This window comes from Schistosoma haematobium, chromosome 5, assembly GCF_000699445.3.
Source record: "Schistosoma haematobium chromosome 5, whole genome shotgun sequence".
NCBI classification, from domain to species: Eukaryota; Metazoa; Platyhelminthes; class Trematoda; order Strigeidida; family Schistosomatidae; genus Schistosoma; species Schistosoma haematobium.
Window position 1 is genome coordinate 21574483 of NC_067200.1, and position 17479 is coordinate 21591961.

The following is a 17479-nucleotide window of genomic DNA, read 5'->3' on the forward strand; positions in this document are numbered from 1 at the left end:
TAAATGATCTTCAATTCACTCGCTCCCTGGCATATTAGTGTATACGAACTTCTAATGAACCTCATATGTAGATGAGACATCTCTCAATAGCAATCTGTACTTTAACTATAGATACATCTTCACTGAACATCTAAAGAATTTCTATAAAGTGTTTTATGAAGTAATGAAATACTCTAAAGAACATTCACATAGAAACGTAATATAAACATGATACAGTTATTGCTCACATCCAACCATTCTGGCAACATGTGATGTATTCGGTTTTCTTATCAACTCAAAGCTGTCTTTCAGAGTTCGACCAATCCATTGTTCTTTTGTCTCATCTACAAAACAAAATATGTGACAATAAACTCTCAAGACAATTGTCATGATCATGCTTCCTTGAATATTACTTAAGGAAGTGAATACACTCGAATGATTCTACTTCGTACGTCCATAAAATGTTAAAAATTCACTGTTCGGCCGATTTACAAGTGTTAATGAATCAAAGTTTGGCATTGTTTTAGCGCCTTCATTATGAGTCTTGTTTCAGTACCATCTACAGTATACACAATCAAGAAGTCACGTTTATCTAGGATACAATCACAAATAAAAAAGTGGACATGAAAACATCGAAATTTACAAAACATGTCATTAATCATCCCAATCTAGAGTTGTGTTGTACACTGACTTTTTCAGATATCAGCGAACGGACTGAATAGACATGTTGCATTACAGGCACAAATAAAAGTTACACGGTCAAATAAACGGATGAAATTATCCTTGTCGTCCGAACCAACTAAAATTGTAATCAGCAACCAGAACACATCGTTACGCAATAGTCACTGATCTATTCTTACATTTGACATAGCTGTGTATACACATATGACTGCTTAATTAGATAACCAACCGGCGTTAATGAATCATGAATAGAATTCCATAATTACATATGAATGAACAGTAAACATTATTTGCAATAGTTGCTTAAGAGAGGAAGTGTTTGTTTAGAACTACACATTTCATCACTACTCCAGATCACTAAACACAGATTTCATGACCAATTAAATAAAGGAGTTATCTATCGAGTGACAATAATTTTATTCACAGTATTTACATCACAAAGCTATCAGTGATTATTCACAAATATTGATCTCATTTGGCTTTTTCGTTAAAATGTATATGGAATCTAGAGGCAACTAATGCTTTCTATGGAGATCTAAACTGAATTATCAATCAACACAATAAACTGGATATAGAATGAAAATAGTTCATCTAAGCCGATCAGCCATAAAGAAAAACAAACGTAGACTGGATGGCACATTCAACGTAAACTCACAACAGAAATTTCAATTGATCAACCATAGATGATTACTATTCATTCAAAAGGATATCTCTTACCAGCTGTCTCCTGGAGCAAGCTCAAATTGTGAACCCACTTCTGAACAACGGCGTAACTTCCACCTGTTCGTTTGTTGATCGCCACCTCTACTCGTTCATCCAAACACTTAGGATTCTCCTTGCCTCATTACAAAATAGAATACATATTATAAGTGTTAAGATTATGTTGTATCAAAACTAGTTTTCATCATACGTATTATGCGAAACGTTGAGCTAAAAATTTTCATCACTAGTAATGTATCATGATCACACAAATGGTCGTCGTGGTCCAATCGATTTCAACATGTGAGTAGATGAAAGCTAGCTAGCAAACGTTCCACCAACTTGATAACAATTTACATAAACCTATTACCAGTCATTCAAAATCACACTCAATATTCATATAAACTGAAACTTGTTCTTTATCGGTTATGCCAATGAATATTTTCAGCAGCACACCATGAAAATCATGAAAGCATTGATAAAAACTTAGTATATATATATATATATATATATATATATATATATATATATATATATATATATATATGTATTACTCACTTTCGCAGAATATGCATTGATTTTACACCAACCAACTAATCTAAATTGAGTAGGCAATTTTTTTCAACCACGATCAACTCAAAGAAACATATAAGCTCATTACAAATAAGACCATTTAGATTGATTCTCAAAGCGATTCTCATAAGAAGATTCATCAACACCATAGGTATGACATTCAGTCAATTTACTTCTAGTGAAGAGTACCGTTCAAATTTTTTCATTTATGAGGAAGATACTGAAAACCATTAAGAAGGTTTGGTAGATTTATGGCTATCTGACTGAGAAGCTTTCGAACAGAACACACATTCAAGAGTGAAGTAATACTTGAGTGCTCTTAACGACCTGAAAAGTAAACTACATTGTTAAACACTTTGCAATTTATAACAACCTTTTGTTGAACATGAATAACTACATTACCTATACAAGCAACGGATTCTGTACTCAGCTTCAGGTCAAACATCTTTACATACACAATTCAACCACTAACATGAAACTACAATTTACTTAATTACGTACCATCAACGAATTCACTCAAATCACGCCTATCTCGATATACCCAACCGTAAATATCTTCAAATTTATCCACACATCCATGCGGCATATTCTGAATGATGGATTTTGCCAGATCAAACAACATGCCATGATCATTACATTTTGCATGAACAAATATATCACCACCTACAACATTAATAAAAGTTGTTCCACGGTGCAGGTTAAAAGTATCCGAAAGCCATGTAAACTACTTACAAAACCCTACACGATTAAATTAAAGAATATTTCACTCACTTAAATTGTGACTATAAATCCTGAAGACTTGCAAATAAGTATAATTCAACTTACCAGTTTTAGGTAGTTCACCATACTTTCCAGATCTTTCACGATATTCATAGTTTTTGATGCCCCTGAAACGGAAACGAGGACTGATCTTTCTGAAATAGTCGATTCCGAAACCAACACCGTATAGAATCTCATTATATTTTTCACACATATTACGTGGACAAATCTGATTAATATATTTCTACAATGAATGAATAAAGCATACACAGCATGTTGATTAAGCACTTTATTGAATCAAAATTGACCACGAAGCTTGAAATATGTACAGTAGAACTTCAGCATTCAAATCATTATTGTGTACAAATCTCTTTATGCATTTTTCTGACAGGTTTAGAATAAGCCTAACACAACAAAGTCGGTTATTCTCAATTACCATCCTTTACAGCCGAACTCTATGATCTTCATATCATGTTCAAACGAACGAACAAGTTTATTACGTTACATCATTAGCTTCAACGATGATAATTTAGGTCTTGAAAGGAAACGCGTTTAGTGCAATATAATATAATGACAGTACGGAATCGAACAGAGGCACTAACAAGGCTAGCGTTCAATCTCCATCTACTTTATGCTGATTTTATATTGTTTCGTTTCGTATTCATTACTTCAGCGAGATAACACAAGTTTCCAACCAATTTATGATCGATTCCAGATCATATCGACTGCGAAACGGCGGAAGTACATTCTTTGATGACTTACGCTGTCAACATCACTTGCATCACACAGAGTATCCAAGGCAGGGATATATCAGGCATGTGATCATCACAATTCCCTTCATTTCATCTTATAATACATATACCTTAGTTGTTAACTGACCACTACGTTACACCTTTACCATATTATACGATATTTTATTCCCACTCTTATCCTGTCAGCCGCATTTTTGTATGATGTGCTCATGTCTCAAATCAAGCTGGAATAGGTAACAGAAGGACATAGTTGAAAACCATAGCAGATAATTTTTATCTACATATAGAAACACGATTGCCTGCACACAATCTTTGCATAAAATTGAAAAGATTCGAAATTATCTAAAATACCTCGATTCTTCCAACGGATCCCAAACATTCTCGTGATGCATTGGAATTCAAATGGATTGTCAGATATAAAGCATGAGATTTAATATCACTAAGAACCTGACAAAATAAAACGTTTAAGAAACGTGAACGCCTACTGATTGTTGAGGGGCAATGTGAAGGAGATTTGCAGTCGCAAAGTTTGATTTTCCTTTTTGACACATGAAATTTAGATTGCAACTGATTATTAAGCACAGGAAGCACACAAATTTCCTTATGCAACGGCATATACACATACTGATGACTCCCCAGCACTTCGGAAAGACCTACAGTAGAACATAACACCACTGTTCTTAAACAACATACCCCAAGTAAGAACTGATGTGAACTGCATGACCCTGACGTTCAAATTAGTTGAAATACTATCAATCGACCTTCAACATTTTAAACTCTAATCCAATAAACAATGTCTTAAATGCGAATTATAATGAACCAGATTATTTATTTGATCTTGCTTACCAATGTCATGGTTCATAATCTAAATTTAGGCGAATTTTTCGTGGTCTCATCGATGTACACTTGTGAACTCTGATTTTCTTACGACTGACCGTTTATTGTAAGTTTTAGACTGAGATTTCCATGCGATAATACAAATTGTATAACTCTTATCAGATAGCTAACAGTTATAAGCTATTTCTCAGATAACATGTACCTGTCATTGGGTTTTAATCCCAGATATTCTACGTGTGAGAAAATCAGTTTATAACGTGAATATTGGCTCGCTTATATCCTGCTTCTTAATTAAATTAAATACAAACTCTTAAAATAACGGAAATTCGTGGATATTATATACCATATGAAACATTCCTGTAGCACGCCTGTGTATTTGAATTAAATTTATCGCGTTCACTTCTTGTTAATTCAGCACGACCCTGGCATTTCGTTATACCTTATGACAAACATTCCAGTTAAGAGGCTGCGCTTATTCTAGTCAGTGTGGTGGTTATTTTGGATCTGTATATCTTGTAATTTGATTAAGTGCGTTTAACTCAATATAATAGGGTTTCTGGATTTTAGAAGCTACCGCATTGTCAGTTTGGAAATAGGTTGGTCACAATATAAAGATAATGAAATGAAAAGTCGAATGCGGATAAAAGACGATTATTACGAGAGTAGAAAATATCTTAATTAGTTAATAGTGTGAAATAAAGTGGAGTTAGACTTCACGTAGAATGCTGTTTATATCCATGTTTACACTCAGTCTTTCATTAATCAGCACTTATACTACAATGAGTATTAGTGAAAGTAATGTGACATTTCGGCCGCGTTATGCGCCTCTTCTATTTCCTCCTTTGAAGATTGGGAAAATGTAGCCTACAGAGACTGCTAATTTATTATAGATTGCTTGTGGCGTTACCTCAGATATTCTAGTTTCATTCTCTTAAAAGCTCTGATTCTCAAATAAAGGACGCGTTCGGCATGTCATGAGCGGTAATGCGTGGAAGAAGTTATGTGCCACGATATAAGTTGACAAGCTAGTTAAGTATGTGACAGTGATGGAGTATCTCCGAATACGCTCTATGCGTTAGTCATCACCGAATAAGAATCACGCATTGCACGAGTCAGTGATTCTTTTTTGAGCTGCAGAATCCAAATTGACATGTTCCTTTTTAGTGAGCTGATCGAACCAACACTCCTATGGGAGTCAATTCCAGAAGGAAGCTCATGTAACTACTTGAATTGATTAGTTAAGAGCTGGCCGTAAACATCTTGGTAATGTCAAAACATTTTAGCTTAAGTGTTTACTCACTTCCCTATTTTATGTAGGCGTTGTATTTCTTACTTTTCTACATTGAATGTTGAATAAGTTTATGTGTTTGGAAAGATAAACAGTTTCCATAACTGTTTTGTCCCACGATCTTAATAAATACCTATTCACTGGTACTTTGGTTTCTTCTATTGACGGAACGAGGGGTGCCCAATATCACAAAACACTCACTGTCAGCCGCCACCTGTCTAGTGGCCATGGACTGTGTTGAAGATGCTCTCTATGCTCTTATGCAGCTATGATATGAGGCGTCCACATCAATCCGGAGTATCACGTCTGTGTCCACATAAAATATGACTGCATCACAGTGGTTACTTCTTGGATGTGCACGGGCATAGGTATTTTCTACCAGTAACTGACCATTTGCTAGCAAATAGACTAAGTTGGAAAGTTCTACATTCCACTCTACTTTCGTGGTGCCACTCATATATTCAGTCAGTCGTGAACATTATGGTTGTCGCATACTTTCCGTGAAAATACCTGGTTAGGGTTGTGTCCTGCTTGCCGAGTATTAGGAATTATGTACTGAAGTTCCCAATCTCAAGAACTTGGTCAAACAGTGGCTTTAGTATTGACTGTATTATCTTCCCTTTTCGGGTTCAGTACATGCGGTGTAGCGACCGAACAGTCAATATTCGTTTGGAACAACGGACTGACGAACCCTAAATTTATTCGATTAGACCAGACCAATTTCCTTTGTATAGCTCACAACGCGTCTTTGAGATACTCGTATTATATTATATCAAAACACAAACTCTGTGCTCAATATAAACCGTTCTAATTACGAAAACAGAACAAATTACATCACAAATACAAAATACCTCAAACGGTACAGCCTGTGCTATACAGTCAGAGGTTTTTCTAACGCAGAGTAGTGCGCTAAACGATGAAAGAGACAGTTTATACTAAAGGGTTTGATACCTGAGAACCAATACAAATATTCCCAATAAGATGGGATCCAAATATCTATCTGCAGGGATTGCAGCAATTCTCCAAAGCAGACAGTCAGAAGGTTAACAGTCACAAACTGAACCATGCCGTGATCTTAAGCTTAGTCAAACACAACCTTACTGTCAATGGTCCGGCAACACGCAATAGAAAATTAGGTAACAAAAATAAGTCTTTAATCAAAATCACATAATAAAGGCTCGAATGGGGAAGACTGAAGAACAAAAGACATGGTTGAACGAGATCGAAACAAAGGTTGGAATATACAAAAAAGAGAAGAAACAAATGAATGAAAATACTGTTCAACAAAGAAGCTGCAGAAGGATTTTCACTGTTCTCTTTCCGTTACATGCAGTGTGTCGGAATTTTCGTCCAATCAAGAACGTTATGACGTCCATAACTGCACAACACTAGCGTGATTTCTTCAACACGGGTGATTTGTTTCTATGTGTTGTTGCTGTAAGATCTAAACTATGGTTTGGACTGCCGGACAGCTGCCTGGATGAGTTAGATACGCGCCCTCGCCCGTTTGAAACCAAAACAAAGTAATGGGGTAAGATAGCGGTTCTATAATTTATCATAAATTTGAGTGTGCATTATTACCTAAACAAATATAACCACTCAGCTATCCAACCAATAATTGTTCAATTGATCAAATCTAAATTACAATAAGTAAGGAAGTTGATAAAGGATGCAAGAAAATTACCAATCACCACAAATAAATGTTATTCTATCCAGTCTGGATAGATCACGTACAGATTCGTTCAAAAGGTAATAGTTGACCGTTCTATAACACAGTGAGTTTTCAATTCTGGAATAGTGCCTCAATTCACAACCAAAATGCAGGATTCCAGTCAACACCGGTCAAGCAATCAAAAGCAGAAACAAACCAATATGGCTGCCGCCCAGATTTAGTATAAAGTAAAACAACATAAGTGCAGTTCGGGAAAAAACATGGAGACTCAATGAAGGCGTGATAAAAATAAAAACTATAATAAAGTACAAATTATAACAACTCAAATGTAGTCAAAAAGTTAACAAAGTACAACTAAGAGGATCAATAGGAATAAAGTGCAGGTATATACATGGAGGGGTTTTCACAAACACACAAAGCATTCAAAATGGATCTTACAGTTGCAACTTTGAAGTGACTGTTCATACAGTTCGTAATACCATGAAAACATATCTTCTTATCCATGATGACTGTAGGCAGGCATGTTCCGGTTAGGGCTATGATCCTAATATACGAATCAAAGCACATGTTTCTGATGTCAGCCTATAGTCCTCTTGCGTTGCTACAGAAGTCCTGGATGATTTATCGCACAACTCGGTGCTGCTTCATAGCATCATTAGTCTTCTGGCTCTAATGCAACGTGTCGTTTAACCTGGGCTGATCAGTTCCGTGGGATACGGACGGTCTTGGTTTTTGGCACGTATGACGTGTCCTGTTAAGGAGACCGTGGTCCCTATGTTCTGTGCTGTGGGTTGCTGGCCAAGGTCAACTGGCATCACGGTGTTCATCTTTGAGGCTTCTCGATATGACCATAGTGGTGGTTCATCGATATGTGTCAAGCCTAAATGGTCTCAGTTAAATCCTCACGGTTTCATGGGTTCACATTCATAAATGAAAGAGACTCACTGATCGAAAAATGTGACCGACTAAGTAGCCTGGACGTATTAATTTTCATGAAGTCCTAGACGTCTGCTATACAGTTGCATATCGTGTTCGTGATCTCCATCGCGACCACCACATTCTAACTCAGGCACTTCATGAATCACCATGCTGGTTGGCTCTCGGTTGTTTGTTGTTCATTATTTCGGACTCAGAAGGAGGATTGTTTCATCAATGCTACAACTTTGTTATTTCATCTGGTGTATTGTTTATTCATTCAGAGCAAGCGCACAAGAACGACAAACAAGCGTAACAGTAGTATAATCCCGTAGTACAACCTTAGTAGGGCAGCATCAAACAATAGTTAATCCGGTCACAGCAGAAGTTACATTCAGATGCCGAGTCACTGGTTCTTACGAGCAATAAGTGTTACTTCCTTACTTCCATACGCCTGTTACTACTCGTGAAGAAGCATAGGCAGCCCACTAGCACTCTTCACCCAAACCTGTCCTGGGCAATACTTTCCAGCTTCTTCCAGTTGTTATTCATCCTTTTCATATCTGCTTCTACTTCCCGACGTAATGTGTTACTTGACCTTCCTCTTCCCCGCATCACTTGAGGATTCAAAGTTATGGCTTGCCTCGTGATGCAGTTTGATGATTTGTGTAATTTATGTCCCATCCATTTCTATAATCCTTTCCTAATTTCCTCTTCAGCTGCAAGGTGGTTTATTCTCTCCCACAGAAGGCTGTTGTTGATGGTATCTGGCAATTGGATGTTGAGTATCTTGTATAGACGACCATTTATAAAAACTTGTACTATTTTGATGATGGTTGTTGTAATTCTCCAAGTTTCAGCTCTGTCTAGTAGGACTGCCTTGACGTTGGTATTGAAGATTCTGACTTTGATATTGGTTGGAAGTTGCTTTGAGTTCCACATGTTCTTTAATTGAAGGAGTGCCGCCCATGCTTTGTTAATCCTCGCCTTTAATTCTGCATCTGAACCTCCTTGTTCATCGATGATGCTTCTCAGCTATGTGTAGGATTCTATTTCTTCCAGAGTTTCGCCATCAAGAAGGGTTGGATTGCTGTTCTCTGTGTTGCATTTTTGGATCTTGGTTTTTCCTTTGTGAATGTTGAAACCTATCGATGCATAGGCTGGTGCTACACTGGTTCTCCTCATTTGCATTTGTTTGGTTGTACGGGCTAGGAGAGGTATGTCATCTGCGAAGTCCAAATCTTCTAATTGGTTCCGAGATGTCCATTGTATTCCGTGTTTTCCCTCAGATGTCGAAGTCTTCAAAATCCAGTCAACCGCCAGAAGATAGAAGTGGTTTCCATAACATTGTCTCATCTACACTGTCAAACGTCATTTCATTATCATTGATGTATAGTGACGGGTCCCACCCAACTGATTGTTCAAAGATAATCGTAGTGTTGCAACTCAGGCTGTGCACGACCGACCCTTACGGAATCCAGCTTGTTGATCTCGAAGTTGGGTGTCAACTGCGTCTTTCATCCGGTTCAGCAACACTCTGTTAAAGACTTTCCCTGGTATTGACAGTAGTGTGATGCCTTTGTAGTTTTCACATTTGCTCAGATCTCCTTTCTTTGGAATCTTGACGAGGTGTCCTTCTTTCCAGTCCATTGGCATTTGTCCCTCCTCTCAAATCTTTTGGAATAGAAGGTGAAGCATGTTTGTAGTTACTTCGACGTCTGACTTCAGTGCTTCAGCTGGTATATTGTCAGGTCCTGCTGCTTTCCCGTTCTTGATTTGTCTGACGGCCATTCTGATTTCTTCCGTCGTTGATGGAGTGACATCTATGGAAAGATCTGTGTGTGCTGCTTCGATGTCCTGTGGATTCATTGGGGCTGGTCTACTCTACCCATCTGTTGCGCTGTTGTTGAATTTCAGTGATTGGCTTGCCTTCTTTGTCTTTGACCGGTCTCTCTGGTTTACTGTATTTCCCTGCTAGTTTCTTCGTTGTTTCATATTTCCTTCTCTAGCAGCCTTTTCCACCGTCGTTGCTAGTTCTTTCACGTATTTCTGTTTGTTGGCTTTATTGCTCTTCTTCATTTGTTTGCTTGCTTCTATGAACTCAGCTTGTACCTTGAATTTCTCTGCTCGTGTTCAGCTGTTATTAATCACTATCTTCTTGTTCTTCCTTGTTTGATACTGTCCAGTGTTTCTGTAGAGATCCATTCCTTATGATAATGCTTCTTGATGACTAGAACCTCTTTACACGTTAGAGTAAATGCTTCTTTGATACCTTCTCACTCGTCTTCCATAGTAGTTTCTTCTCCCTTGCTTAATGCATACAGATTTGCAAATCTTTCCCCATTTTCGTTTATCTCTCCAAGTCCATGTCACACCATGATATCTTCATATCCAGTGTTGTCAATTTCGACATTGGCGTCTAGAACTCCCATCGAAATGATGAGGTTGTTTCTTGAGCACTTCTCTACGATTGATCGCAACCTCCCATAGAATTGATCTTTACTGTCGTCGTTGCTATCATTTGTGGGTGCATAACATTCATTATAGTTCCCTCCTTCTTTGTTTTGAGTGGCGTTTTGATGATTCTGGATCCGTGAGATTTCCATCCTACAAGTGCATTTCGTGCTCACTTGGATAGCATTAGAGCAACTCCCTGAGCCTTCTTCTCTTCGTGGTTGGAGTATAGCGGTATCTCTCCCGTATATAGCCGTTGTCGTCCAGATTGGGTTCAATGGGTTTCTCTGATTCCAAGTACTACCAAGTTGTATCTCCTCATTTCCGCTGCTATTTGGCTGGTCTTCCTGATCTCTTACATTGTTCGTACGTTCCAAGTACCTGTAAAAATTTTGCTCAAGTTTTTAAAAAGGGCATCGGCCTCGTGGCTTCCGAAGGAACTCGGTTTACATCATGAGGCGTCAAAATTCTTCTAAATGAAGACATTCCAACTCTTAGGCTAGTGTTTAAATAATTTAAATTATTTTTTCTAGTTAGCGTATTTTTAGCAAGTCAGTTTTCCACGGGATGGGAGCGCTAAACCCACATCCAAACCCTTTCGATTATTATGAAAAAACTTTCTGAAAACTCACAATCTCACCTGCAACCCATAATGATAAACGGTTCGAGTCATTTCAGATTCTCGGCACACAAACGGCTTGAACAATTCATTAAACTTTAACTATTCAGTCGATCATGACTTCACATGTCTACTTAGCTTTCTTCACGACCATAGGAATACACTAATCTAGAAAATTAATGAATTAGTCCAACCGTAAAAGTTTGTGATTCACATAGCACTAGTATGTGTCTGTGAAATCAGGTAAACCGGAATAACTCCTACCGTTCCCATGATAATCCTTTTGCATAAATAAACTTACTTACTGGTTTTCCAGAGGCAAGTTGATCGATTCTTAAGATCATGAGTCCAGTCAAGTTCGACTTCGATTCTTCCACTTGTAGAAGTTTGTAACGTCTACCTAGAAATAAACCGACCAACAACAAAGTGATTATATGAAAACAAACCAAACCTAGTACCTCGGCTCGTGAAAATACTCTCACCTCACCCTAGAGAAATTGAGTAACTAGTTGCAAAAAACGGAGGTATTTTGGTTCAAGTCACCTGTGAAATATGACCCTACAGACATTCAGTCAACACACCTGAAACCCTGTCTCCATAATGTTAGAAATAACGAAGAGATAATGTGGTGTTTGAATGAACTAATGATACCTTTGTACTTGTTGAATGCTTGATTTCGAATTCCAAATACAATACGTTCGCTTGTGCTTGTGTCTCACTTCTTAATTCAATTGCGTTAATTCTGAGATTCCTAGTTCATAATACAATTCAAATAATTCAAAACATTATATTGGCGTCGCGATGGAGCCTGCAATGGAAAAGTTAAATATTCATCCAACTCCTGAAGCTTTTGAGGATTACTTGGAAAGGTTCAAAATCTGGGCTATGACCAAGGAAGATGATGAGGACGTTAATATTGTGGCACACTTCCTCACATTCATTGGGAGAGAAGAGTACAGCTTATTAAAAACTTTGGCATATCCAGAAAAACCTATCTATTATTAAGTCATGTAAAATGCACCAATTTTGAATGCCGTGAAAGGGCGAAGTTTCATAAGATGGTTCGTCAAAATGACCTAAAGGCTCGGGAATTCATCCTTGAATTACAGAAACAAGCTGCCAAGTGTAATTTCGGTGATCAACTTCATGTGCAACTGAGAGATCGATTAATTGGAGGAATTAACATACCGAGTTTGGAAAGAGAGCTGTTAAAAATGCCAAACTGTTCCTTTCAAGATGCTAGAACTGCATGTATTAACTACGAAGCAGTCAATGAACTTGATATCCAGTCGATGAAGATTTCTAATACTTTTCTTAGTCGTCCTGATGAACTACAATCTCAGGGTCAATCAAACTTGCGTTCATTTAACAGTGATTCCTATTCTTGTGTAAATATGAAAAGTGTTTCAACAAGGAGTTACAAAGCAAATCACAAAGGTGAGATGAAGTTTGGTAAATGTTTATCATGTGGAAAGTTTCGTGCTCGCAATTCATGTGTATTTCGTAATGCCAAATGTTTTAAATGTGGTAAAGTAGGACACATTCAGTCAGTATGCAAAGCTACTGTTCATTTTGCTTCAAGCTGTACTAAATCTTGTAATTTAAATTTCAATAATTCGGATGTTTCTAATGATCATTTATCTTTATCAACGATTTCAAAAGACAGTGCAGAGTCATATGGCAGTTCAGAGTTACATGAAATCCAGAATTCTTGTGAGACAACAGTTCCTAATCAACCGAGATATCAGAATTCTCATGCTATTGTACCAGGTATGACTTTTCCTAATGATTCACATATTTCTAATGAAATTACTTGCAATTCGGAGGAAAATATGTTAAATGTACCTAATCATGATCAAAAACCTGATGTGGTTCGGATAGATGCTGATTTTTCTAACGATCATACGCTCTGCAGTGACAGTCCTAATGAATTTCATGAGAATATTTCAGAAGAATCAAATCCTGATGTCATATCATATATTACCTCTCCTCATAATGCTTTTGGTCCTTGTGAAAAACCTGTTCAATGCGAAGCACGAGTACTAAGTGACATCGAGTTTGATTACATTTCGGATGATTTCATATCAACTGCTGTTTACCCTTATCACAAAAACAGTTCTAATGTTTACACTAAACAATGTGAGAAATATGTTTTAAATGAAGCCACATTATTCATAACTTGGGGATATAAAGATCCAACATTATATCGTGGGGGAGGATAGTGTTGAAAAATCTATGGTTCGAATTCAAGATATTAATGATTTCATTACAAAACCGACATGCTGGTTATATACAATTCCAGGTGAGTCTGTTCCGATTTCGTTTGTTAATTCCAATACTAATGAGCACTTTCTAGATACTACAAAGTTTTTATTTTATACAATGTCGGACAGACTCAGGATGAACATAACAAGAAGACGTACAACCGATTACAAACACTTATACTTCTCAGATAATTAAAATAACCCATAGTGTCATTGAATAAGAAAAAGAGAATTCAGCGAAGAAAATTTTCTTTTCGACGAAATCATTTACTTAAGCTGTACATTCGTATATATAGTTATATGGAAAATGTATGTCTATAGAAGGATAGAAAGGGTTGTATCACAAAAAAATGGATTCGACAATAAATAACAAATGAGGTTAACGTACTAATCAAGGGGTAAGGAAGAACAAAATTTAAGGGTCAGATAATAGTCCAATTGACAGATTGACAGATATGAAGAAAAACGACAAAACAACAAAGGTCATAATAATAAACTGAATGATAATCAAGAAAACTTGTAAAAGGTAATAATAATAAATGATGAAAGTTTAAAGTGCAAAATAGTAATTTAAAAATATGGATAATAATAAAAGTGCATTAGGAAAGAAAAAAAAAACAACAACAACAACCTAGCAACATACCCATTAAGGCCAAGGAAGGATAAGAGGCTGGACAAATTACTATTTTGCACTTTAAACTTTCATCATTTATTATTATTACCTTTTACAAGTTTTCTTGATTATCATTCAGTTTATTATTATGACCTTTGTTGTTTTGTCGTTTTTCTTCATATCTGTCAATCTGTCAATTGGACTATTATCTGACCCTTAAATTTTGTTCTTCCTTACCCCTTGATTAGTACGTTAACCTCATTTGTTATTTATTGTCGAATCCATTTTTTTGTGATACAACCCTTTCTATCCTTCTATAGACATACATTTTCCATATAACTATATATACGAATGTACAGCTTAAGTAAATGATTTCGTCGAAAAGAAAATTTTCTTCGCTGAATTCTCTTTTACTTATACTTCTATTTAAGCTGTGGCGGATGTGGTGTTTGAATGAACTAATGATACCTTTGTACTTGTTGAATGCTTGATTTCGAATTCCAAATACAATACGTTCGCTTGTGCTTGTGTCTCACTTCTTAATTCAATTGCGTTAATTCTGAGATTCCTAGTTCATAATACAATTCAAATAATTCAAAACATTATAGATAATCGGCTAGATACTTTCAGAGTTTCTAAACTGCGGACCTTATGTACGTTGAAAACATACCACTACGAAATTGTGACTTGTCGAACACATGGTGTGTTTGCAAGAAAACTAAGTAATTCATTGCACATATATTTTCACTTCTCTGGAAAGCTCGGTGCAACTATCTTCGCTGAAAAAAATTTGACACTAAGAAATATAGAGAAATGCATCCAATTTTTACAAGGACGTCATCGAGGATGATGAGGTGTTGAAAAACTTATCTTGTTTTATCGGACCAACAATATTTTGTAGCACAAGTGTCACCACTTTTTGACTTCGTCCGAGGTCATATCATATGGGATATGCAATTCGCGGTTGGTGTTTAGAGTCAGCGGCAGTATCAAACGTGAGTATCAAAGACATTTACTCTAATTTTTGTTATTTGAACTGTTGTCATTGACATCGCGCGTATATTGTGGTTCAAGTGAATAAACTTGGTGTAATTGTTGAGTAAATGGATTAATTTGTCACCGTTTTTTCATTAGTTCAAGCCATGCCGTTGGGTTTCACAAATTACACAGGATTTCATTTGTTGTTAACACGTGTACATTCAAACAGCAATAATCCCCATTCACATTTTGTAGTGAAAATCCCGGCTTAACATTTCCGAGGAGATCATGCAGCAGTGACTCCAGGTTGCAAGCCTTAGTCATTCGCCACTACAAGATGCCATAAGAATATTCTTGCAAAGCCTAAAGATCGTAAACCTGTCGATCCAGCCAAGAATTTCACCAAACTGACGAAAAACTCCATTGATGATCATAGGCATCCCTTTATGTTTACACTCAACTTATGTTCATCCATCTACAACAATTTTCTCTCCCCTGCAACAGCAAATACACAGTTCAGGAACGTTTTTGAGGAGCGGCTGTGTCAGCATGCCGTGACAACTTGCCATAAAGGGAAAGTTATTAGAGAGAACATGAAATGCATCAGGAAACCATCTGTAGTACATATATAACACCAGCAACCTCTTTGAAAATAAATTTGCACAAGTCAGTGATCATCTCATTCAAGTCACAAGAACTACTAGAGAATCATGAAGCAATCCATAACAGTCCTGGTGATAGAAAATTCAGTACAGTCACAGGTGGCAACCCGTTTGACAACATAACACACTATCTTGGCAAAATTCCCCTCTATTAACCTTGTATTTCTACTTCGAAACACATACCTCAATATTTCCGACACTTCCCTACCTCAACAGATGTTTTAGCCAACTGTTGGGCGTAATATTTTCACTCCATTAGAACCATTATTTACATACCATGTTGATATGAGTGACAATCACTTTTCAGTGTTAGCCGACCCACTTGTTTCAATAAATTCATGACCAGCCTTCCTAATCAGTCGCGACGTACAGCATTCGCATACTAAACAGACCATACTTCACTCATCCCTCTGATTACCAAACGCGAATCGAATCAATCTCCTGATCCAATTAACATAACTCTACAGAGAACAATTATGCATAACAGTCTCTCATTCTACATTTGTTTCGGGACTGCCGTTTGGATAAAGGAGAAGCGCGTGATGTTGGGTTAATAACCTCATGCCATAAGAGGGAACCCTGCCTAAAAAATGTGCTTGTGAAAATCACATGCACCAACTAAGCTCTGCCGTGAGAGTTGGATGGTCTTCATGTCGAAAAGTTATGAAGACTTATAGCGAAAGCGAATATTCAGGAGGCTGATGCATTTGACGGAAAGTAGAATAACAATTTAAGAAGCCATACAAATGCCTGAACAATGTTGTAGACCAGAATGGTCAGTCAAATAGCTGTAAAAATGGATGGATATAACCTGCCGGTGATCGGTATATGTGAAAGCCATTGAACACGAAATAGACAGAAAAAATTGTATTCTGTATAAATTATCTATTTATTTTATTTTAATACATAGATATTGGTACAAAGAGACACCAAATACATATGCGACACGCAAATCTCATTTGATATGTGTGAGGGCTCTGATACTGCCCGGATGTTCAAACCGCAGCAGGTGGTTTTGTTAGGAGACCACACGCGGAGCCTTCGACCTAAAGGTCTGATTCACGAGGCAGTGGGGCAATGTAAAGAGATTCAGTCCCACGGTAGAAGGTGACCAGCGATGGGTTCATAAGCCATTTGTTCCCTCGGGGTACTGGAGCACGTGTGCACCATTGGTTTAGAATGATGGTTTTCCTACTCCCACAGGTGGACTCTCCGTGTCCACCAACCCAGTGGAAGCGCCGGGCATTCGCTTTTTGTCCTCTCAATTTCGTAAATAACACCCTGAGCACGTGGAGGCAGCGATTACGACTTCCTCGGCAGAGACTATATACGCGTGGCCATGTGAGAGCATTTCGAGAGGGAGAGCGGACTCTCACCACTCTCGGCCGTACCAGGGCATTTGGGTGCTCTGTACAGTTTATGTTGTGTTTTGATCGTAAGAGGAGAGTGCCTCGCCCACAAGACGTTTTACCGGTTCTGTTCAAAAGGGAGAAACTAATTAAGTCCCGGATTGCACGAAACGCGCGTCCTTGATTTCACTGCAAATCACCATCAAAATTTGCTGATAAACGAATGTTATATTGAGTAAATTATCACAATGAAAATATAACAAAATATTGCACTGAGTAATTATTATATTCACAGTTTGAAGTGAAAGTGACAGTGAAAGAAATACCAGGAGATAAATAGGGGATTTTTGTGTTCCTTTACCCTCCCAGGAAATTCACTTCTATA

At 37.3% G+C, this 17479-nt stretch overlaps 1 protein-coding gene across 4 annotated transcripts in view; it reads right to left on the reverse strand.

Annotated features, from left to right (window-relative positions):
- Positions 1-4174, reverse strand: part of MS3_00009371 (uncharacterized protein) — a 38237-nt gene extending 34063 nt beyond the window's left edge. Inside the window, exons 1-6 of one of the 4 annotated variants that reach the window (XM_051217738.1) lie at positions 3929-4174; positions 3795-3890; positions 2758-2935; positions 2434-2595; positions 1316-1495; positions 228-323 (exon numbers count right to left, since the gene is read on the reverse strand). In XM_051217738.1, coding sequence (XP_051065179.1) covers positions 1485-1495; positions 2434-2595; positions 2758-2935; positions 3795-3890; positions 3929-4066 — 585 coding nt within the window. In that variant the 5' untranslated portion in view covers positions 4067-4174 and the 3' untranslated portion in view covers positions 228-323; positions 1316-1484. Of the gene's footprint in view, positions 1-227; positions 1501-2433; positions 2936-3794; positions 3891-3928 lie in introns of all 4 variants that reach the window. The other 3 variants (XM_051217737.1, XM_051217739.1, XM_051217736.1) reach the window with 3 other exon arrangements.
- Between the last annotated feature and the right edge of the window lie 13305 nt (positions 4175-17479).